This window comes from Protopterus annectens, chromosome 2.part0 (assembly GCF_019279795.1).
Source record: "Protopterus annectens isolate FY-2018-M chromosome 2.part0, PAN1.0, whole genome shotgun sequence".
NCBI classification, from domain to species: Eukaryota; Metazoa; Chordata; order Ceratodontiformes; family Protopteridae; genus Protopterus; species Protopterus annectens.
In genome coordinates this window covers 211,874,412-211,899,630 of record NC_056728.1, presented here as the reverse complement: position 1 = coordinate 211,899,630, position 25,219 = coordinate 211,874,412, and the positions used below count along the sequence as shown (strand labels likewise).

At 39.5% G+C, this 25,219-nt stretch overlaps 1 protein-coding gene across 1 annotated transcript in view; it reads left to right on the top strand.

Annotated features, from left to right (window-relative positions):
- The window catches only part of LOC122792718 (putative thiamine transporter SLC35F3), a 780,977-nt gene that overhangs the window by 22,370 nt on the left and 733,388 nt on the right, over positions 1-25,219 (top strand). Inside the window, exon 2 of the mRNA XM_044060302.1 lies at positions 15,073-15,292. Coding sequence (XP_043916237.1) covers positions 15,073-15,292 — 220 coding nt within the window. The remainder of the gene's footprint in view (positions 1-15,072; positions 15,293-25,219) is intronic.

The following is a 25,219-nucleotide window of genomic DNA, read 5'->3' as shown; positions in this document are numbered from 1 at the left end:
ATTCAAAGGGGATCCAGTGCCTGTCAGCCTGGGATGCCATGCTCGACAAGCCACATTGCTTCGCTAGGGATGGCTTGCACCTGTCACTCCTGGGCTTTTGAATACTGGCTAAGGCTCTTGCCACCCCTATAGTGCCTTTTTTAGGCAAGGCTCAAAAGACAAACTCACCTCCATAGACAACACAAGGAAAAAGAAACTAAGGGTAATGCTGCTCAACGCCAGAAGTCTAAACCTCAAGATGCATGCACTCGAGGCTCTCTTCAGTATGGAGAATATCGATATCTGTGCAGTAACAGAAACTTGGTTCAAGGCTCCTGAGAGCACCCCAGCACTACCAGGTTATACCTCATACCATGCTTTTCAGCCCCAAAACTTGGACCGAACCAGAAAAGGAGGGGGTGTATCCGTATTCATCAAAGATACCCACACCTCCAGGTTAGTGGCACTGCACAAAGCATCAGAAACCACCATGTGCAACTAACAGTGGGCAAAACTGCCTTTCAGTTTGTAGCCTGCTACAGACCACCCCCCCAAACTCAGGAACCCCACACGGCTTTCTTGAGAACACTGCAGAATATGAAGGTCTCTCCAATCACCATTATATTGGGTGACTTCAACTACCCAAACATAGACTGGGAGCACTACTCAAGCCCCAACACCCTTGCCCAATGGTTCCTAGAATTTATAAACTCAAATGCTATAGAACAACTGGTCACCACTCCCACAAGAGGGGAAAACATATTGGACCTGATCATCACCAACATGGGGACTCTATGTTCCATACCAGAGGTATACCCCTCATTGGTAAGATATGACCATAAATTAATGTCACTGGACATCCATATCCCATCCCCACCCCCAGCCAAGGAAACCACGGTGAAGAACTTCTCAAAAGCAAACTTCACACTTCTCAAAACCGAGGTGGAATCCTTCAAAGCCCCCGGGCCAGTGGAAAATACGGCCCAAACCACAGAATCCTTTACAATTGCATTCTATGGAAACCTACAGGAATGCATGGATCATGCTAACCCAAATAAAACCAAGACTCACTTCTCCAAAGGCAGGAGACCTGTCTGGTGGACCCAAGCCATAAATAAGCTATACAACAGAAGGAAGAAGCTATTACATAATAGAGCAAAATCCCAAAAAGGGAAGGCATCTCTGATCAGTACTAGCAAGAAACTACGATCCCTCATAAAATCATTTAAGGCCAGCTTAGAAAGAAAAATTGCACAAGACACTAAAGATAATCACAAGGCCTTCTTTAGTTATGTCAGGAACCTGGGTGGCAACTCCCAGATATGCTCTGAGTTAGTGCAAAATGACAAAAAATAATCTGAACCCACAGATATTGCCAACATCCTGGCAGACAGGTTCAGTGCAAACTTCTCCCCCCCCTTCCCCCCCAAAAGTGCAAATGTCTATCCCAACAGAGTGTAGCCTCCCTGACATCACAGATGCATAGGTGAGAGCTGCCCTTTCCAAAGCAAAAAACACAGCATCAATGGGACTGGATGGTGTCCCGGGCTGCATCTTACATGAGCTTCAAGAAGAACTGAACCCTCACATAAAATCACTGTTTAATCTCAGCCTTACTACAGGATATGTACCCAAGGAATGGCGTACAGCAACAGTGGTCCCACTCCACAAAGGTGGTGCCACAACGGACCCCGGAAACTATCACCCTATAAGCCTGACTAGCCTGGTCTGCAAAGCTATGGAGTGTATCATCATGGAACTCATAAACAAAGACATTGGGAACCTCCAAACACTGAATCCTACCCAATTCGGCTTTGTTAAGGGCAGATCTTGCCTCTTGAACCTGGCCGACTTTTTTGAAACAGTCACCAAGGCCATAGATGAAGGGAAGGTAGTCCACACAGCCTACCTGGACCTCGCAAAAGCCTTCAATACAATATCCCACTCGGGCATTATAAATAAGCTCATCAGCTTAAATATCAACCCCTATGTCACAAGATGGGTTGCAAACTGGCTCAGGGATAGAACCTACATGGTCAGAATTGCAGGTGCCATGTCAGACTCTAAACCAGTTACAAGTGGCATCCCACAAGGCTCAGTCCTGGGACCTCTCTTGTTCGGTATATATTTCTCTGAGGTACAGGCTAACACGGGAGAACTATGGCTGATGAAATTCGCAGATGACTGCAAACTGGGTGCCATAATCGACTCGCCGACTGACACAAGCATCCTCCAAAAGGGTCTCACAGAGACGGATAACTGGTGCCAGAGCCATGGCCTAAAGCTAAATGCCAAAAAGTGCATAGTCATCCCCTTTGGGAAAAACAAAGTGCCCACAAATTACCACATAGGTGGTAAGCCATTAAGTACGGAAGAAGTAATTAGGGATTTGGGGACCCAAGTAGATAGCAATCTCTCCTTTGACAACCACGTTGCCAAAGTGGTTAGAAAGACCTTCTATATAGCCCACCTTATCACGAAAGGGTTCACATCCAGATCAAGAGAGGTCATTGTGCCCCTCTACTCATCACTCATCAGGCCCATAATTGAATACAATGCCCCATTTGGGATGTACCTTACCCGACACCTGCAGCAACTGGAAAGACCCCAAATGTACATCACCAAGAGGATCAAGGGACTCAAACAGATGCCCTACGCAGTTAGGCTAAAGAATCTCCAGCTCTACTCAGTTGCTTACCGCCTACTCAGAGGCGATCTGTTCCTGACGTATAAAGCCATGTCCAACCCAGAATTAATGGACATGCTCCACCTCAGGAAATCCAAATCCCTTAGAGCTACATGCTCCAGGGATTTAAACCTCAGCACAGAAATAAATAGGACATGCTGGAGGGACAGATTCATATCCCAGAGACTCCCCTCACTCTGGAACAAAATACCAATGCATGTTAGGCAGAGCCCCTCAATGACCCTCTTCAAGAGAAATCTTGATGAGTGGATGGGAGATCGTAGGTTTACCCCTGGGATCTCTTCTGTGTCCCTACTAGACAGAGGCACAGTAAACTAACCTTAAAAGGGCTATCTTCTGTGACCTACTATACAGAGGCACAGTCAACTAATCTAAAAGGGTGGCGAAAGCCAAACACACTCTGGCTAGGCTTATAAATGCCCTAGGACAGATAGCCTAGTAGCAACCTATGAACCTATGAACCTATGAACAATCAAAATAATTTATATAACAAATAGAAAAGATAATGTACAAAATGAATAAGAAAAATATGAAGTAAGTAGCAAAAGTCAACTAACACAATATAGTTACTGAGAGGACCATTGGATACATTTTACCATAATGAAGTAAGTAAAAAATAAAAATAATATAAAGAAAAATAAAAATGTAATTAGCAATCACATATGCTAACTCAAATACAGAAGCCTTAAGGGACCTCCTAAAGCCTGAGAGAGTTGGGGACTCATGTAACCACTGGGTTCAAAAATGGGGCCTGCTGGCTAAAAGATCAGATTTGAGATGTTTCCACATAAGCTCTTGGAACCTCCTAAAGTCCCAATATGGAGGAACTGAGAAGCCTAACCAGACACTATGGAGCCAAAAGCTTCTTGTGGTAATGGGGTCCAGATCATGCAGGACTAAATAAATCAGAAGCAAGACTTCAAATATAATACATGATCAAACAAACATCCAGTGGAGAAGGAGTGATATGATGCTAATGGTAACTGTTGGTACTCGTGCTGCAGAATTACAAACAGGAGCAATCAAGCTCACTATATGGTAGCTCCAGGTATATTGAAATGAAGTATTCAAGCTGAGAGGATACCAGTGCCTGAACAACCACTGCAAGTTTATTTAGAGTAAGCAGATGCTTAAGCAAAAACAGGAAGTATTCATTCTAGTTGATACCTTATAGAAAGTGTTTGTGATAGTTGATACCTTATAGGAAGTATTCATGATGGTTGATACCTAAAGTGCCAATCTTTCATCAAAAATTGCACCATTTCTCACTTTCCTCACAAAAGCCAGACTGTCACCATTGTAAATTACAATGGGGTCAAGGGTTGGGGAATTAGATTATCTCAAGATGGAAAAGCCATGCATTTGTCTTAGTGTTACATAACAGGTAGTTGGCAGTCAGCTAGTTTTGGATGCATTCCTTGCCCTTTCCTAATGAATCCATTGCAGATGGTATTTCCTGAGGAGAAAAAGTTAGAGTTATTTATCGTCTGCATAACAATGGTATCTATGGCCTCTTTGTCTAATCAGCTCCCCCAGTGGAAATGTATTCCAGAGAACAAGAATGGACCCTGAGGAACTTCAGCTATAGCAGGATATCCAGTTAAATAATATATACCTTAATATGGTGATTATAACCTCTGACAGAACAGGCAGACTAACTGAGGACACTACCCTCTGACCTGAGGATGCACAGTAGGTTCAAAGGTGATCAGGTATGATGTTATGCTCCTACTATGTCAAATACAGAAGAGAGGGATTAAAAAGAACCAGGAAAGAATAATATAATTTATCTGTCACCAGAAAAAGGTGCTTCAGAAAATGCACAGTACCATGTCAACTGTGGAAACCAGTCTTGAAAAAGTCAAATGAATATGGTGTTTCTACGCAACTAATTCAGGATGTCAGGATCTCCTTAATAAAGTTAGCAGTAAAGGGAAGTAAGAGATAAGGTGATAGTTGTTGAGGTCATCATATTATAGAGAATGTTTTGTGAATACTGGGGTCACTGAGACCCCCTTTAATAAAGTTGAAAAGACACTAGTATCAAGGGAAGTTCAAAAATTAATGTTCAGTGTCAGTTTTACTTAAACTCATGGCCTTCAGTAAGCTTGGTGCTCTTCAAAGTTGAATCATCCACCCTGACAACAACTTAGCACTAAATTTTGGGAAAACCAAGGAAATCATCATCGATTTTAGGAAGGTCGATTTTAGGAAGGTAAATAAGCCACACATACCTATCATCATCAATGGTGCCACAATGGAGAGAGTTAATAGTACCAAATTCCTAGGGATACATATCTCGCAAGACCTCAGTTGGGCCACAAACACTTCCTACCTTATAAAGAGAGCCCAACAATGTCTCCACTTCCATAGGAGACTTCGTACAGCTAACCTCCCCCCACAGGTCCTACTTACCTTTTACAGAGCGACAATTGAGAGCGTAGTGACAAACAACATCATTGTCTGCTATGGAAATTGCTCTCATGCCGATCAGAAGGCACTGGATAAGATCATTAAACAAGCCACAAAAATCATTGGCTCCAACCTTCAGTCCCTACAGGACATATATTCAAACAGATGCTATGGCAGAGTCAAAAACTACTGAGGGATATACATCATCCGGCCTATGGACTGTTCAAACTCCTGCCAACAAGGAAGCACTACAGAAGCATTAGATGCAGGACATCCAGATTCCATAACAGCTTCTTCCCACGTGCTAACAGACTGCTGAACAACAAACCCATAGCCTAACCTGCTAAATGGGTGAACAAACATTATTTATGTGCAATATGTCATTGTTATCTACATAGCTCACTTTACACTTTATACTTTATTGTGTTTATTTTTAGTAACTTATTTTTGATTTCTATTTCAGTATTTTTAAATTATTATTAATCTTCCTTCTGTAAACTATAATTCTTATGGTACGAGCCCGAGTATCGAAATTTCGTGCAGTGACATGCACTTTTTCCTCTGTGTTGATCTGTATGACAATAAAGTTTACTTTGACTTTGACTATTTTCTAACCTGTTATCAAGACCTTTTTTTGAAAGATAATAGACCACCTTCCGTTCATATTCTTTGGGGGAGGGCATTCCACATCAAACATCTCTGCACTGGATTGAAAGCATTCTAACTTTTAGCAAATTTGGAGAAAAAGAAAAATACCTCTATTATTCTGAACCTCTGTGGATTTTTTTTTTAGTCCAATGCCCATGTTAGTATTCCATGTTAACACAATTGCAAATTAGGATTAAATCCCCTGTAAATAAATCTATAATTTATTGAATATAGATGCAGCACTTCCAACTTTTTGTTTTAGCTCATGCCCATGACTTGTTTAATTTGCTTGGTGAAGCATCTCTGAACTTTTATAACTTATTACGTTGATTGCAGTTAAAGATACAAGCAGCAGCAGTAGTAGCACAAAACTCCATCTGCGGTCTTACTACTGATTTATAGACTGACCGTAGCACATGCTTATCTCTACTAGTTATTGTGCATGGTGCATCCTTTATCACCATATAACATTTCTTTATTGTAGCACTAGCGCTGACTTCAAATATAAATTCATTATCTATTATTACACTTACATTCCTGATGTTGGTCACATCATCTAGAATGTTACCATTTAGAGCATATGGATAATTTTGGTTCTTCTCACCAAAGTGAATCACCTTCAGTTTTCTAGCATTAAATTTGATATTTCTATTTTTTGCTCAGTTCTTCAAAGAATCTAAATAACTTTATAACCTTAACTGATCACCTGGGGCTTGACTATAGATCCCACCTTATTGTCATCTACAGATATGCTACAACAGATGTTTTCTTTCAGTGTAAGCTGAGACATAAATATGCTAAATAATTTAGAGCTGATCACCAAGCCTTGAGGGACTTCAGCTTCCCAGGAGGAACAGATAATGTGTTGCCAATTTTGAGCTTTCAACTCCTTTCTAACCAGTTGCTTACCCATCTTATAATTTAACTACTGATGGTTTGTTTCATGACACTCAGCATTCCCTCATGGGGCACTGTATCAAAGGCCTCAGTACTGTCTAAATATACAGCATCCACCAATAATCCCTTATCAATTATCCACAGCTTTTCATAAGCACTCATAAAAAATGTTTAAATTTGTGAAGCATAAATGACTTTCCATAAATCCATGCCAACAAGGTTACAGTTCATTTCACCTGAAGCTTATTTCATCCAAAAAGAAATGTGATATATTTTATCTAAAACTCATTTTTGTGGGATAGAAAATGACTGCTGGTATGGTTTTGGAGCATAGGAATTACAATACAAATGAGTGTTGATCAGTAATTATATAATCCAAATGAGTGTTGATCAGTGTTTATACAATACAAATGAGTGTCGATCAGTATTTATGCAATACAAATGAGTGTTGATCAGTGTTTATACAATACAAATGTCAATCAGTAATTATACAATGCAAATGAGTGTTGATCAGTGTTTATACAATACAAATGTCAATCAGTAATTATACAATGCAAATGAGTGTCGATCAGTGTTTATACAATACAAATGTCAATCAGTAATTATACAATGCAAATGAGTGTCGATCAGTGTTTATACAATACACATGAGTGTTGATCAGTATTTATACCTTGATGATGCCTTTTGTTATGTAGTGCTGCCAACTGTAACGGTTTATGTATGTATGTGTACCAGCAGTGGCTCTGTATGGGGAGCATTCTTTTTTCTTGGTGTTTTGCAGCTGTGGAGCTATTTATGTTAGGGTTGTGGGGAAGAAAAGACCCCCACATGGGGGAGGTACAGGGAAGGCAAAGCTCACCTCCAAAGAAAAAGCTTTTGGAAGTATATTTAGTATATGTCAAAGTTTTAATCAAATGTGGTTTCAATGAAATGAGTTTCAGACAAAATGGGTCAATTATTTGGTTGATTAAATGAGCTTGTGATGAAATGAATCACCAGCAGATATGGATTCTTTCACAGCATTTACCCAAAATACATGTCAAAATGATTAGGATGATATTTATCCAATGATGTTGATTAACTCCTCCCCCTTTCATATTGAGACAACAACAGCCTCCTTCCATATGGCAGTACAAATCATGAGCTTAAAAATTCTGGTATAGAAAATGAAGACATAGTGTCAAAGGATTAATAACTTTTAACATAAACAGTCCATTGAGGCCATCAGAGTCAGGTGCTGTTGAGGGAGTAATAAGATTAATTGATTTCTGAACAGACTGAATTGTAATTTTTTTGGGCATGGTCCCAAGTTGCAACCCCACTAAAGCTGCGTAGTTAACCATGAGCAGTTTTTCCATGCCAATTTGTCTACAAATCTCTTGGCTAAAGTGTTTGGGTTAGTAATTCTAACCTGAAGATACTCCGCTAAAATAATGGATTATTTGTCTTTTATTGAAAGCCCTTACATTTTTAAAAAGTGTTTTTTATTGAGCAGTTTGTTCTCATATCTTTGACTAACTGATGTTATTACTTTTGTAGGCCTTTGCTTAAACTTCTGATATTTCCTTTTATTATTTGCACTTGGGTACCTTTTATAAATCTGCCACATTTTTTTTCTTATTTTCTTTTTCTAGTTCTGATGTCTACAATAGGCAGAAATTGGCACTACAGGGACAAGGTTTCCTAACAGAAAATTTATAAGTTCATGAAATATTTTCCATGCCTCAGAAATGTTCTCATATATTTTAGAACTCATTCTACCTCCATTTTTCTACTTCTTCTGCTACAGAGCTATAAGTAGCTCTGTAAAACCACTTTCTCAATGCACTATGTGATTATGATCTCTTAATGTCTTGTGCACCAACTCCCAGGAAAGACAAATGGTAATACCCTTCGAGCTCCTGTTACAGACCAAAAACAATTAAACCACAAAAGCAGCAAGGCAGAGTAATAACTAATAACCAAAAGAAATTCTGCCTCAGTTGCACAATGAAGAATAGCAGGAACCAGCCAGAAATGGTAACTGCTTTTATTTAATACTGATGATTTTTGATTATTTATACGAAAGTGCTTAACCAGTTTTATAAAATAAGATATAAAAAGCTTAACTCTACTAGACTTGTTTGGTGACTGGTTCCTGCAAGTCTTCACTGTGGAACTAAGGCAGAATTTGTTTTGGTTATTAGACAACAAGCATCATTGATCTTAAAACCCTTCACAAAAACACATCATGCATATTTTCCTTTCTAGTCAGTTTTCTAAAATATTTCCATATATGCTAAATCTTTGCTCACTCCTACTAAAAGTCCCAATGAACTTCTAATTTCTTTTGTGATGTCCAATCAGGCTGTGGTACATTTAGATTTCCTGCTATGATGTGTTAGTAATTATTTCAAATGAGATTATTCAAGGCAATTATAAATGAGACAATATCATCATTGTCCTGATTTAGTGATTAGTAAAATACACCAATATACCTCTCATGGTTATTGATTCTCACTTTACCCCTTTCATCTCATTTAAGTTGCTGTTAAATGTTATAGATGAATGAACCTTATTGTTTATGTAAACTGAAACTCCTCCTCCTTTTTTATATTTTCTAAAATTGTAATACTCTGTATTGCAATAAATTTGTGCAATCAGTTTACTTACATCTTAATAACCAAGTTTCAGTAATTACTAATAAATCATAATCCTCTCCACTTACCTTGAATTGTAGGGCACATATTATTTAAACTTCTTGTATTACTCATAAAACACTTAATACTTCCTTTGTCCTTACAACCCCTAGGTGTAATGTTGGTTCTTATAAAAAAAGATTTGAGCACTTTAACTAGTTTATCAGAAAAAAATTCATTACTTGCATGGCTGAAATCTATTTAGCACTTGTGAAATTGAAGTGTCTGCTTATCATTTCTTCTCTTAGAATGATTTCATCAAGAGATACAATGCTATTAAAAATGTTTGTAACGTGTCTTGCTACATGGCACAGCCTATCCTTGTTATGAGAAGCTGGGGGGAGCAATACAAAAGGTGACATCCAATTACGATTCCTTAATCAACTTAACAATTTTAACACCTCATGTAAACAAATATCTATGCTGGTCCTACCTACATCTTTGGTTCCACTTATTAGTATTGTACTGTTGTAGTCTTTACCTTTAGTAAATAATTTCTTATCAGATATCCCTAATTGTGGCAACGAAGCAATAAAACTGCCTCTCTTGATTCTTGGCAATATATTTCCTGCCCCTTTTAGCAGAGAGTTACCTATGACCGGGGTTTGTTTTGTTCTCTGTCTTGAGGGCTTGAGAAGTATTATTTTCCCTTTGGGCCTTTCCCATCAAGTTTGTAGTCTGGGTTTCATTATTTGTCAGTATAACAGAAGAATAGCTTGGACTACTGTAGGTTCCCTCCACCCACCAGGCCTGCCTTCCCTTCTTCTTATCTGAATCAGTACTCTTTCATATAACCCAACATCACATAATGTTCTTGTTTTTCTAGCATTTTCCAAAAATTTATTGCATAACCAGGTACTAATACTCCTCCACTTCTAGTAAGAACTTGGGTCATTTGTCCAATATAGTTATATCGTCACCATTGACTAATAGTAATTCATTTCCAGATGAGTTTCCAATTGTGTTGCTTTCTTCTGAAGATTTGTCTATATGTGATTACTTTTCTAAATCCTTTGCTAGTATCAAGGGAGGTTGCATTAAAAGACTAATAACACCCACATTCCATTTTTTTAATAGAAAACATGTTAATATCTAGTAAGGATCTGTCCTTACAGTTAGACCTAAAATCTGTGAAACCCTTTGTGCCTATTTTCTGTCAGTTGTTTGTCAGAAAATGGTACACAAGTGTGTATCTCTTCGCTACTTAAAACTCTCATGGTAGAAAAATATGTGTGCTGTATTCATTGCTTTCCACTTGTACACCAATCAAATCCACAGGATTCATATTTTCAGTAGGATCTTTGTGGCAGACAAGACACCACATTGTGCCACCAACCATTATTTTCACTATAAATCTTACAAGCTTTACAGAAAGTTAGAGACCCCTGATCTAACCGGTAAAACATTTCCATCTCATCCATATCTGATGCTATAAAAGTTTAAAATCTGCTCTTACCCAACTCCTTGCCTCCTCTGATTAACACACTGAACATGTGTCTTTGCATCTTCGTGTCACAAAATGGCCACTCACTAGAGTGGGTCATTTACAAGCACTCCCCCTCTTTAAAGAGCACACAAGTTAGATAGGTAGAAACAGATAAGGAGCAACTTCAAAAAAAAAAAGATACATTAAATTAAATAAATGTAATATTCAGGTACTAACTGATCCTTTCAGCGCAGGGTTGTCATAAACATATTAATAGCCTAGTAACTTCCTAACTTCCTACATGTGCTTACATATACTGGTGACAACCTGGAAAATCAATGGTCCAAATACTTCAAAGACAGGTAAAAAAAAGTTGTGTGTGGCATGGGTGCATGCCTGTAATCAAAAACACAAACTCTTGATTGTTACCCCTCCTGCTGTTGCCCTTTTATAGTACTCCTGATATTCCAATCAAAGTGTGAACAGCACTACCAGATCATTTCATTTTCTTGCCCACAGCTACCATCAGTTATCCTCTTCATGGTCAATACCTCACATTTTTTTGCATTACCCTTCAGCTATCACTTTTAGCCAATTTAGTCAGCTGCTGCAAATCCTTTGCAGCTCCTTTGCTGTATTTAATATTGTGCCTTCAGAAAAATAGATTGATCCAGTTTTTTTTCCCTCATATTTGTCTGAAACAAACTGATCTCACACTGACCCCTGTTGCATGCAGTAGTCAGTTTCCTTGTTCCTGACATTGTTGTTAACCTCATAGTACTATGAGTCCTACAGATCAGGCATAGAACATTCAGTTCCTTAGTTCTGATCCTGCCCATAATTCCTCTCATTTTCCCAGATTGTGCAGCCATGTTTAAGCTCAGGTAGCTCACATCTGTTGTTAGTCTCCTACCAGTTTCCCTGTAACTCAGTCATAAAACAACATCAGGTTGACTGAGAGCTTATTCTGAACGTTCTCATATGTTGATCGGTATCATGGATATTGTGGTTCTCTTGAAAGAATTAGGGTCTTCTTTAGGACTACCTCCATAACTTTTCCTGTCGTCGTTGTTAGACTAACAGACTTGTAATTCACTGGATCTTTTCCTGCCCCCCATGGGTACCACACTTTCTCTCTTCCCTTTCTCAGACAATTCTGCAGTGGTCAGAGATCTGCTGAAAACATGCAGCAGGATGCCTGCCAGAACACTGTCCAGATTCTCCAGGAATGTGAGAGATGGCTCATCTTGTTGCTCTCTTCGGCTTCCCTTAGGGAAATCAATTCCACTCAGCCTTCTCTTTCTTTCCCTTGCTCCATCTTGGAACTGGACCATTATTCTCCCCATCATGTCTTTCCTCCATCCATCCTCTCGAGCATGGCTGCTCTTCTCCTTACTTTCCTTTATTTTCCTGTCTTTCGTGATCTTCTTTCTATCTTTGTTCAACCTGGCCAAATCTATCATTACTTTCCTTCTTTTTGTTATATAAGAAGCCTTTTACTCTTCTTTTTACCTCTAAATTGTTTTTCAGCATGTGCCTTTGTTTTTCAATTTGTTCTCTCCTTGCACTGTGCTTCATCGAACTACCCACACCCTATTTTCTATTTCTTCTATGAGATATCTTTTTGGTTGTAGTATGTTAAAGTGAGACCCACTACAGCAATGTCCTGGTTCAGTGAATTTGTGGGAAAAAGTGAAGCACCCCAACCATCCTTGGCTTTCATAACTCCACCCCTTGCTGAATATAACCTTCTTCGCACCTGCACAGTAAAGAATATATATAAATATAAATATATATATATATATATATATATATATATATATATATATATATATATATATATATATATATATACTTTTTGATGTTAAGCACTTTTGTGTATGTGTGTTCGATGTTTTGTGATTCGGACATATGCTAGTCGAGCATGTGTCCTAGACCCATATATATATATATATATATATATATATATATATATATGTTGTTGTGTCTTTTGGCTTTTCCCGGTTAGGGGTCGCCACAGCGGAACTCCGGTCCGCTAATGATTGGTAGTTGAGTTTTACATGCCGAGTTACCGGCACATGCTGAAAAACAATTTAGAGGTAAAAAGAAGAGTAAAAGGCTTCTTATATAACAAAAAGAAGGAAAGGCACACATACACGGAAGCGCTTGTCGATGTTAAGCTCTTTCGTGTATGTGTGTTCGATGTTTTGTGATTCGGACATATGCTAGTCGAGCATGTGTCCAGATCCCATATATATATATATATATATATATATATATATATATATATATATATATATATATATATATATGTGTGTGTGTGTGTGTGTGTGTGTGTGTATATATATATATATATATATATATATATATATATATATATATATATATATATATATATATATATATATATATGGTTCCTTTATAATCGTGAAACACTGAAATCTTGAATTTCAGTATTTCGCGACCATATAGACGAAACCTTCAAACACTGAACTTTCCCAATCCCGAAACTACAAATCCCGAACACACAGCATACACCACACCACACATAAACCACAACACCCACACTACAAAATAAATAAATACACAAAAACAAAAGATCGCACCTCCACATACCTAGACTACACATAAGCAGTGGGGCACCCACCATGTGGGGGGGGGGCTGCGCCCCCCCAACCCCCCTACTAATATATACTAACTCCGAGATCGCACAAACAGTAAAAGACGGTACACTGTCTCACACTCAGACATTCCACAGTCACACACACACACACACACACACACACACACACACACACACACACACACACACACACACAAACACATATCACACATAAACAAACACCAACACATCCAACAATTACACACTCATACGTTCTCCTTCCTAGTCGCGAAATACTGAAATACGAGATTTCAGTATTTCGAGATTATGAATGGGAAATACATATATATATATATATATATATATATATATATATATATATATATATATATACACACACATATATATATATATACACACACATATATATATATATATATATATATATATATCTGACACACAGTCTTTCTTGTATATTCTTAATCATGATTTGAACCCCACCCTACATAGTCACACTGTTTTGAATATAGACATCGGTATCTACATTTGAAACACTGTTCTGTTATTTGTAACTATGTTTTGTACTGCAACTAAACTGTAGCTTTGTACTTTAAATATACATGCATGGTATTTTGTATGCTACTTGTTTGTACAGGTGTGCTTGGCACCCGGGCAGTAAATAACATTGGCCTCTTGAATTAGTGCATTTTCCTGGTTAACAGATTTAATAGATACATATTCTCATACCTTGTCTGTTCCCACAATATGTCTCCAGTTCCTGAAATCATCTTTGACCCTCTCACCAGGTTATCATAATCCACCTCCCTAACATCCCACATTGCCATAATTTTCATTGTGCTTTGTCCCTTCCCCCACTGTAAAATGCACAATGGCTCTTTCACTTGGGCAACCCTGACACCCTCCATTTTTAGGACCAAATTTAAAGTTACATTCCTCAAATACTATGGTTAACATGAGGCTTTTTGCTTTTACTGCTGTCATTTCTTTGATTTTATTTTCCTTTCTCCTTGCATATTTTGTAGCAGGTGTTCTAGAAAGTTCTTCTGCACACAAAAGCTGAAGTCAAGCATGGTCTGTAGTATTCTCACTATGTGAAAATTACTGTATAAAAGATAACAATAACTAGATGGAGCCAGAAGGAAGTATCATGCTGCCATTTTCCTGCTTTGTCAATATTTCAGACTTACAGTCACAGTGGCATGTGCACGTCTCATAGCACAGATTAGGCTCTGTTCCCAAGGAAAATTCTTGATGGCTTTGATACTTTTTGTTAAAGTTTACCAAAAGATTTATTTCAACATTAATATTTTTTGACTATAGTGCTGCAAAATGTTTAAATGTGCTATGATCTCAGAACAGTTAACTTGAGGGTTGAAGCTATTGGTGTAAGACAGTAAATATTATTGTGCATTTCCTGAGTAATATTTATTTTCATAGAAAACTACTGGCATATAAATTATTTTGCCAAAATATGATTTGTTAAATTATTTTTTCAAAATGAAATTCAAGCTTCCAAAAAGGCTGCCAATGCTCTTGCACACTTAGCTAAGAAAATTATAGCAGCTGGAAAAAACTATTATATATTCTTGGTGAAAACAAGCATAAATATATATTAACAGAAATACATTGAAAGATATTTTCCTGGTAGAGTTTTCTAATGAAACTTGCTTCAATGTCCTTACTCCCACTTTTTTGCTTTTAGGAAATGGATTCAGTTCTTAAGTGCGGATGACTTTACTTTAAGGGCATGTTTGAAGAAAATGACCCTTTTCGCTATCCTGTGGACATTAACAAATTATTTGTACTTTTTGGCTTTGAAGAAGATTAGCATAACTGAAGCATCTGCTCTCTTCTGCTGCAGCAAAGCCTTTGTCTTCCTCTTGTCCTGGATCATTCTCAAGGACAAATTCATGGGAGTGCGGGTAAGAAGTAATCGGTAAAGGGTAAGGGTGGGTTTTGTATGATTTAAATTACCATTTAGTTACAAATGCAAGGGGAAACCACACTTTATTTTTACCCAGCAGCATTAAAATGAACATGCAAGGTTTGTTTTTCTTTCTGCTCTAAGATAAGTTACATGTAGTTTTCTAGGTTCTAATTTCTGTTCTACTATAAATTACATTCATTTCTCCATATTCTTAGTAGGGTTTGTAATATATTAAGTGTGATTTTTTGCATGCAAGTTAATACCCATACACACAGGCAAATTCAGTTTACCCAAGTCAAAGACATTGCTTTACAGACAAACATATTGCCTCTTTGTTTTACATACACACACACACACACACACACACACACACGCACACACGCACACGCGCACACACGCACACACACACACACACACACAGCGTTTTTAGAATGTATTGCCAGTTTCTAGCTTTCTGGTTGGCTGTACATACATTTAGCTTAATTCATCTCAGCTTTCTAACTTGAAAATCAGTTAGTGTGCATGAATTTACTATGTAACATCTTCATCTGGGCCAAAGAAGTTCAACTCACAGCAAACAACGCATGTGAATTATTATGAGTGTGACATCACTGGGCACCCATGCATCTTTGGGAAATGGAGCCCTGCAACAATTTGATTATATGTGAATGTGAATGTAAGGGGAAAGGGGAAGTGTATAACTAAACTGCTAATTCACTGCACTCTAGGACACAGTGAGATGGAGAGTGCAAGTACATAAAAATCTTTAAAAATGAATTATGTGACTAGGGATGTTATACAATATCTTACTGGACAATCCAGCCACTGGTGTCACTGGTTTTGTTGTGTGTTGTTAGAGTAACCCCATAAGATGACTGTCATCTTGTGCTTGACTTAGACTCTCTAGCAGCATAACTTTGAAGAAAGCTGCTCCCAGACTAATGAATGTTATGACTATAAATATCACTTTCGTACAAGTGTAGCTGGGCTGGAATAAATGGGGCAGACATCTGGGGCAAGATGTCAGGAGATGATATTGTGAGATGTCAGATAAGGATACAGTGCACTACTCTATATTTGTAAGAAGTTCCTTGCTACATTTTAAAGATCTTTTTCTTTCTTTTTTTCTTTGCCCCTCAAACACTCGAGGAATGTACAGTGGACTAACTAACAAAACTACTTTAGCTCCTGGAGTCTAGATTGATAAGCACAGAAAGGAAGTCAGGTTTCCAGTTTGCTCGTTATGTTGAGGGGCACCAGAGTGGGAAATGGCACCATGCATTAGATGAGTTAAAAATTACTCTGGATTTTATCAGCAAATGCCAACAGTGCAAAAAAGCAAAACTCCAATCTACGTGTTCATTTTACCAATGCGTGCTAACAGCTTAACTTAACCCTGTACCTTACCTTAGAAAGATCCTTTCCATAACACTACCATTACATAAGTAATGCCTGCTAACAGCGTAATCCAACCCTGTACCTTACCTTAGAATGATCCTTTCCATAATATTACCATTCAGTGGCGGCTGGTGACTTCAAATCAAAGGGGGGCTGCAGGAGATAGCTGAATGGGTGGGGTCAGTGGGAAGGGATGCGGACAACTAGAAAGGGGAGGGGCTATACTCAAAACCACAAAAACTAAACGTTAATTAAATATGCTTCCCTGGGTGCCAAACCCTCATTATGAGAGTCCAATCAAGACAAATGAAGTGTAAAAGAATAAAAATATTTCAGTGCATTGGCTGCTTGACAGCTTACTTAATATCTAGATGGAAATGAAAAGGTTGTGAGGCATGAAAAAATAAATTACTTTTTAAATACATTACTAGAATGCCAGTCAAAATCAAGTATAAGAAAAACAAGCAGCATTCAACTCAAACCGCTTCTCATTGCACTGGAGTTCTAATTATAATTTATATTCAGCTTTATTAAAGTACCAAGTAACATGCTGAAAGTAGCAATCACTGTGATGCCCCCACTTGTAAAAATGTTTATTATCCAAAAAAGACCTGCTGCCTGACAACTATCTACTTGTTTCATGGGGAAAACATGATCAAAGCAAAAAATGAAAAGCAAACAAGCTCAAGATACATTGCTTAAAGGATTACTGTACAGGTTACGGAACACACATGAATGGCATTCTGTTTAGTTTACGGGTAAAGCCCTCAGGGATCACTGGAAGTCTCCAACAAGTGTAATGAGCTTCTTAAAATAATGTAATCCTGTCCTTTATTACAAATACTGTCATATGCATTTCAATACCCAACGCTTATACATTATCTAGTTAAGTATTCTCTGCATGGCAACAGAAAGGTTTCAATGTTGGCAATTCTTTAACAGTATGCTTATTAAAGCTTACTTGTATGTTATGATCTCAGACAAGCTTACCTGATGGTCATTAAAGCATTGCTACTTAAAACAGAGCAACAGGCGCTTTCTGAGTAATAAGCATAAATCAACAGTACAAAAATATGACAGAAATCAGACCATTTTGCAAAATCAAGAACAGATGAAAAGCCACTGTAGTACTTGTGTCTACCTTGGATGGGGGGATACCCTGCACTTTTACACTGCATAACTGCTCCTTGCCTTGCTTGGACACATCCAGAGTCACTACATGGGGGAGTGGGGTGCAACAAGTATGTCACAATTTGAAATGTCTCTGGCTGACTGTGATGGCCCTGACACATCTGTTATACCTCTCACCCACAGAGCAAAGCCATACATAGAAGTGGGACAAAGGCCCAAAAATAAGGACAATTTTTAAATATTGCTCTTATAAACTTAGAAAGATAATAGAATAGTAGGTCTTGCATTAGTATGAATTTTCTGAAGAATATGAAATCTGAAACTGAAATGTCTGTCATTATTTTCTAACTTCTGTCTTTAATTTAGATTTACCACTAATTTGCCAAAAAAAAAAAAAAACAATTTTATGAAAAATGGACCAAAAATGTGATGCAAAAATATAAAATAGCCACACAATACAGCTGGGAACCTGTCAAAGGGACACTTTTTTAATAATAGTACTGCTAACTTGAGCAGCTGACAAAATAAAAGAATCTACATGCATTACTGAAATAAAAGTAATCTATAACTCTGATTATTACAGTTATTTCTTAATTGTAAATCCTCCATGTTTTCTTCCAAAATTGCTATTTTGCGGAGGGATTATTAGGGGAGAGCAACATTTTGAGCCAAATTTGGGGACAGTTGAGAGGTTTGGCTGTGCCTAATTCTATAAAGCAATTCATTTGCATGTATCTCTCAACCTGTTAAAGCAATAAATCTGGACAAGGCCAAATATATTGGGGGAACATATAAACAGTACTAAAAGTTGCTCTTGTATAAACTGAGACAGTTGATAGAATAACAGGTCTTACTTTAGCATGCATTTTTCTGAAGGTTATGAAGTCTGAAACTCAGTGTGTCATTATTTAGTGACTTAATTCCTAAATGATTTTCCAGAAAACCACAAATTTTATGAGGAACAAACCAAAAATAAGAAGCAAAATTCTATTCATTCTGTGAAAATCTGGACAGTTGGGAGGTATAGTTCAGCTGGGACTGTCTTTGAGTTTGCCGCCCTTCCCCCTCACAAAATCATGGTTGAATGGAGCCCTCTCTCCTGCAGCCATTCCAATGATCTATTACTTGGCTATTTCACTCCATAATTATACTTAAACTCTTCTTGCACAGATCATAAGGAGTTTGCAGGGAGGAAAGTTACAATCCCCCCACCCATTCAGAAACTTAATACATATTAAAGCCTGTGGTTGCACAACAGTAGATTAAGGTGAAACTACTCAGAAATGGACCACAAGGGTCGCACACAACCAGCCCACAATGCCTACCACTCTTTCGAGACCTGTCATGAAATGTGATTGACTGCATGACAAATTAAACCTGATCAACTGGTTAGTGATCTTGCAGGAAAACATTTCTGCTTAGCACTATGGTAGTTAACATCATTTTCATCTGAAACGCAACTTTTCACAAAAATAATATTGTGACTTTGCTTTATTCTTCACTGAGTGATTTGAAATATCAGGTCAAAAGTCAACAAACTGTGTAAGGTTTCTGCTGACCAAAATTGATGTGACTTTTTTTAACTCTCTTGGGTTTCTGACTGATTCATTTGAGATTCCCTATATTACTCCCCACAAAGCAGCCAGCTTTATAGGCTATTATGCTGGTCTGAGTTTGCTTGTTTTAGATAGAATATATATTTATTGCAATCACAAAATCTATTCAAAGTATAGATAAAGTAAATGGATCTTGCAATTGACAATCCAACTAGCACTAGTCTTAATCATACTGGATGTGAGCCTACAAAAACGTTCATCATAAAATGTCAGCCATTCCCTTTAGACAGTATGCCAAAATCTTTTGTGTTGTCTTCTCCATCTAAAGCCTAGCAAAGGGAAGTGCAACATCAATGTGCAGTCATGTAGGCCACTTTAATTCAAACTGACTTCCAACTTTATGTCTCAGATCAGTAAGACATTTAAAGAACATATTTAGCACCTACCTGCAATGATCAAGTGTTAATGTAAATGATTACAAAAATCTCCTCTCCGGTCTAGCTGGTGAATCTGGGAATCTTGAGGCAATGTTACAACTGCCTCATGTACACAGACAACCCTCTCTTCCTCCCAACAAATTCCAACACATGTGAGAGATGCAACCATATAGCCAAACTGGAGGCTAAGCTCTCTCAACTCAGTACTGGCGTAACCAGTCAGGAGGAGAAGGAAACCACACTCACTACAATTCCAGTCTCACATAGACCTACCACGACAGCAAACAAAACACATAAACACACAAAAACATACTCGGAGGCTCTAAATAAAAATCTGCCTAAGCAGCAGTGACCTCCAAAGCAGACACCCAAGCAACCGCTACCCCAAAACAAAACACGTGCAACACATAGCTAACAAAGCCAGTGTGCCGAACAATCACAGCCCTTAAGGCTAAACAACACACCTGATACACTTGTAATAGGTGACTCTATCGTCAGGCACACTGATGTCCCACTCACCAGGCTGAACAAGGAGAAGGTCATGGTGAGCTGCCTGTCGGGCGCTAGGATCTGCCACATAACACAAGCACTCAGGTCACTCCAAGGCAAGTACAAATATGACTCAGTCATTGTCCATGCTGGTGTGAATGACCTGAGACGTACCTCCCTGGACTACATGAAAAGAGACAAACAGGAGCTCTCTGAGCATGTAGCCCAGGCCGGTATGACCCTGACCTTGAGTAGCATCTTACCCTCACCAAGAATGATGCCACAATATGAAGACAAGATGATTAATTTCAACAATTGGCTTAAGTATTGGTGTCATTCAAAGGGGATCCAATGCCTGTCAGCCTGGGACGACATGCTCGACAAGCCATGATGCTTCGCTAGGGACGGCTTGCACCTGTCACCCCTGGGCTTTCGGATATTAGCAAAGGCTCTTGCTACCTCCATAGTGCCTTTTTTAGGCAAGGCTCAAAAGACAAACCCACCTCCATAGGTATCATAAGGGATAAGAAACTAAGAGTAATGCTACTCAACGCCAGAAGTCTAAACCTCAAGATGCATGCACACGAAACTCTCCTAAGCATGGAGAACATCGATATCTGTGCAGTAACAGAAACCTGGTTCAAGGCTCCCGAGAGCACCCCAGCACTAACAGGTTATACCTCATACCATACTTTTCAGCCCCAAACTTGGACAGAACCAGAAAAGGAGGGGGAGTATCAATATTCGTCAAAGATACCCACACCTCCAGGTTGGTGGCACAGCACAAAGCATCAGAGACTATCCATGTGCAACTAACAGTGGGTAAAACTGCCTTCCAGTTTATAGCCTGCTACAGACCACCCTTCCAAACCCAGGAACCCCACTCGGCCTTCCTGAGAACATTGGAAAATATGAAGGTCTCTCCAAACACCATTATATTGGGTGACTTCAACTACCTAAACATAGACTGGGAGCATTACTCTAGCTCCAACACCCTAGCTCAAAGGTTCCTAGAATTTATAAACTCAAATGCTATGGAGCAACTTGTTACCACTCCCATAAGAGGGGAAAACATACTGGACCTGATCATCACCAACATGGGGACTCTATGCTCCAGACCAGAAGTGTATCCCTCACTGGTAAGATCAAACCATAAACTAATCTCACTGGATATTCACATCCCGACCCCACCCCCCTGCCCAGAAAACCACAGTGAAAAACTTCTCTAAAGCAGATTTCACACTCCTCAAAACCGAGGTGGAATCCTTCAAAACCCCCGGGCCTGTGGAAAATATGGCCCAGACCGCAGAATCCTTTATAAACGCATTCTATGAACACCTTCAGGAATGCATAGATCATGCAATCCCAAATAAAACCAAGACCCAATCCTCCAAAGGCAGGCGTCCTGTCTGGTGGACCCCAGCCATAAACAAACTATACAATAGAAGGAGGAAGCTACTACATGATAGAGCAAAATCCCAAAAAGGGAAGGCATCTCTGATCAGTGTTAGCAAAAAACTACGGGCACTCATAAAATCGTCTAAGGCCAGCTTCGAGAGAAAAATTGCACAGGACACTAAGGATAATCGCAAGGCTTTCTTTAGTTATGTTAGTAACCTGGGTGGGAATTCCCAGATATGCTCAGAATTAGTCCAAAATGACAAAAAATACACCAAACCCACAGACATTGCCAACATCCTAGCTGACAGGTTCAGCACAAACTTCTCCACCCCTCCCCACCAAAAGGGCAAATATCTATCCCAGCAGAGTGCTGCCCTCCTGACATCTCAGATGCTCAGGTAAGAGCCGCCCTCTCCAAAGCAAAAAACACAGCATCAATGGGACCAGACGGTGTCCCGGGCTGCATCCTACATGAACTCCAAGAAGAGCTAAACCCAAACATAAAACTACTGTTCAATCTCAGCCTTACCACAGGATATGTACCCAAAGAGTGGTGTACAGCAACAGTGGTCCCTCTCCACAAAGGTGGTGCCTCAACGGATCCTGGAAACTATCACCACATAAGCCTGACTAGCTTGGTCTGCAAAGCTATGGAAAGGATCATCATGGACCTCATAAATAAAGATATTGGGGACCTACAGACACTGGATCCTACCCAGTTCGGCTTTGTTAAGGGCAGATCCTGCCACTTAAACCTGGTCGATTTCTTTGAAACAGTCACCAAGGCCATTGACTTGGGGAAAGTGGTCCACACAGCCTACCTGGACCTCGCAAAAGCCTTCGATACAATACCCCACTCGGGCATTATAGATAAGCTCACCAGCTTAATTATAAACCCCTATGTCACTAGATGGGTTGCAAACTGGCTCAAGGACAGAACCCACATGGTTAGAATTGCTGGAGCCATGTCAGACTCCAAACCAGTTGCAAGTGGTGTCCTACAAGGCTCAGTCCTGGGACCTCTCTTGTTCGGAATATATTTCTCGGAGGTACAGGCCAACACGGAAGGACTGTGGCTGACCAAGTTCGCAGATGACTGCAAACTGGGCGCCATAATCGACTCTCCAGCCGACACAAGCATCCTCCAAAAGGGCCTCATAGAAACAGACAACTGGCGCCAGAGCCATGGCCTCAAGCTAAACGCCAAAAAGTGTATAGTCATCCCCTTTGGCAAAAACAAAGTGCCCTCAAATTACCACATAGGTGGTAATCCATTAAGTACGGAAGAAGTAATTAGGGACCTGGGGACCCAAGTTGATAGCAATCTCTCATTTGACAACCACGTGGCCAAAGTGGTTAGAAAAACATTTTATATAGCCCACCTAATCATGAAGGGATTCACATCTAGATCAGGGGAGGTCATCGTGCCTCTTTACTCATCCCTCATCAGGCCCATAATTGAGTACAATGCTCCTTTTGGGATGTACCTTACCAGACAACTGCAGCAACTGGAAAGACCCCAAAAGTACCTCACCAAGAGGATCAAAGGGCTCAAACAGATGCCATATGCTGCCCGGTTAAAGAAACTCCAGCTCTACTCAGTGGCATACTGCCTGCTCAGAGGCGATCTGTGCCTGACGTATAAAGCCATGTCCAACCCGGAATTAATGGACATGCTGCACCTCAGAAAATCCAAATCCCATCGAGCTACGCTCGATTGACATGAACCTCAGCACTGAAATAAATAGGACATGCTGGAGGGACAGATTCATAACCCAGAGGCTCCCTTCACTCTGGAATAAAATCCCAGTCCAGGTTAGGCAGAGTCCCTCAATGACTCTCTTCAAGAGGAATCGTGATGAATGGATGGGGGATCATAGGTTTACCCCGGGTATCACTTCTGTGTCACTGTTAGACAGAGGCACAGTATATTAACCCCGAAAAAGGGCATAGCAAAATTAATTTAAAATGGGTGGCAAAAGCCAAACACACTCTGGCTAGGCTTATAAATGCTTTAGGGCAGATAGCCTAGTATGAACCTATGAACCTATGAAACAATGAAATTGGCAGGGAATTAACTGTTTTCAGAAATTGCTGAAATCAGGGTCAGCAATCGGTCATTGAGCATTAGATTTAACTGAGTATAACAGACAAAAATGGATTTTGGTCCAGATGTTTTGTTAATGATACCTATGATGCTTTCTTTTTGGTGGAATTAGGTAGCTTTTTGCTTGATCTGATGTTTGCATGGCTCTTCCAAGGCTTCTGCTTGCTATGGCACCCAGGTGTTTAAAATGTTTCATCTGCCAACCCTTACTCATATGTGATAACCTTAGCCCTACAAATGCCCCAACCTTAACCCCAGACATCAGCGTAATACCCTTTCACTAACTCAACAAAACACACACACACACACACACACACACACACACACACACACACACACACACACACACACCTATAGACAAACTTCAAACAGATCTAACCCCTTCCCTAGCTCTTGCTCTAACCTTATCCCACAAACTCATGATCGCATACACACACACACACACACACACACACACACACACACACACACACACCCCTTAGTCCAGTGGTATAATTAAAGCCTTCACTTACCTGCTGTAAATACATGTCCCACCCGTTCAACAGCCAGCGATCAAAACACCTACCTCCTGAAGCAGTAATACATGAATGAAGCCACGCCCGCGCAATGAATCTCCCGCGAGAGCAGCTCACCTCTCAGTCCTGGTTCTGCCTGCAGCCGAAGCAGTCCGAATCTCCTCTTCTGTGCAGTCATCACCGCACTGATTCCTGGGTGCATTTGCAGCAATGATTGCTGGGTACCTTTCTGTCTCTATCCGGACTGCTGATGAAGGCAGTCTGAGGTCTTCAAATGTGTCTGCGCATGCGCAGAGGAGTCAGGACTCGTGTTTTTTTTTTTTTTTTGTCTTTCTGTTTTTGTTTTTTAGTTTTAAAGATTTTTCTTTTTCTTTTGTTTTTTCTAGGTGGGAGGGCTGCAGTCCGAGCCACCCCTGTTACCATTACATAAGTAATGCACACTAACAACTTAACTTAACCCTGTACCTTACCTGAGAAAGATCCTTTCCATAACACTACCATTACTTAAGTAATGCACGCTAACAGCTTAACTTAACCCTGTACCTTACCTTAGAAAGAACCTTTCTATAACACTACCATTATATAGGCAATGCGTGCTAACAGCTGTATTTAACCCTGTACCTTACCTCAGAAAGGCTCTTTCCATAATTCTACCATTACATAAGATACTCAGACACACACACGCACACCAACTCACATGGAAAACACTAAAGCTCTCCTATCATCTAACCCTTATTCTAGCCCTAAGCTGTAGACATTCACACAAACACACCTAAAGTCTTATCTCCTTATCTAACCCTACTCTCTCTCTAAATAGCAAAGACTTATATGTACAATCTCCTACTCCTAACCAGGAGCGTAGCTAGGGTGCAGAAAGAGGAGCAACTG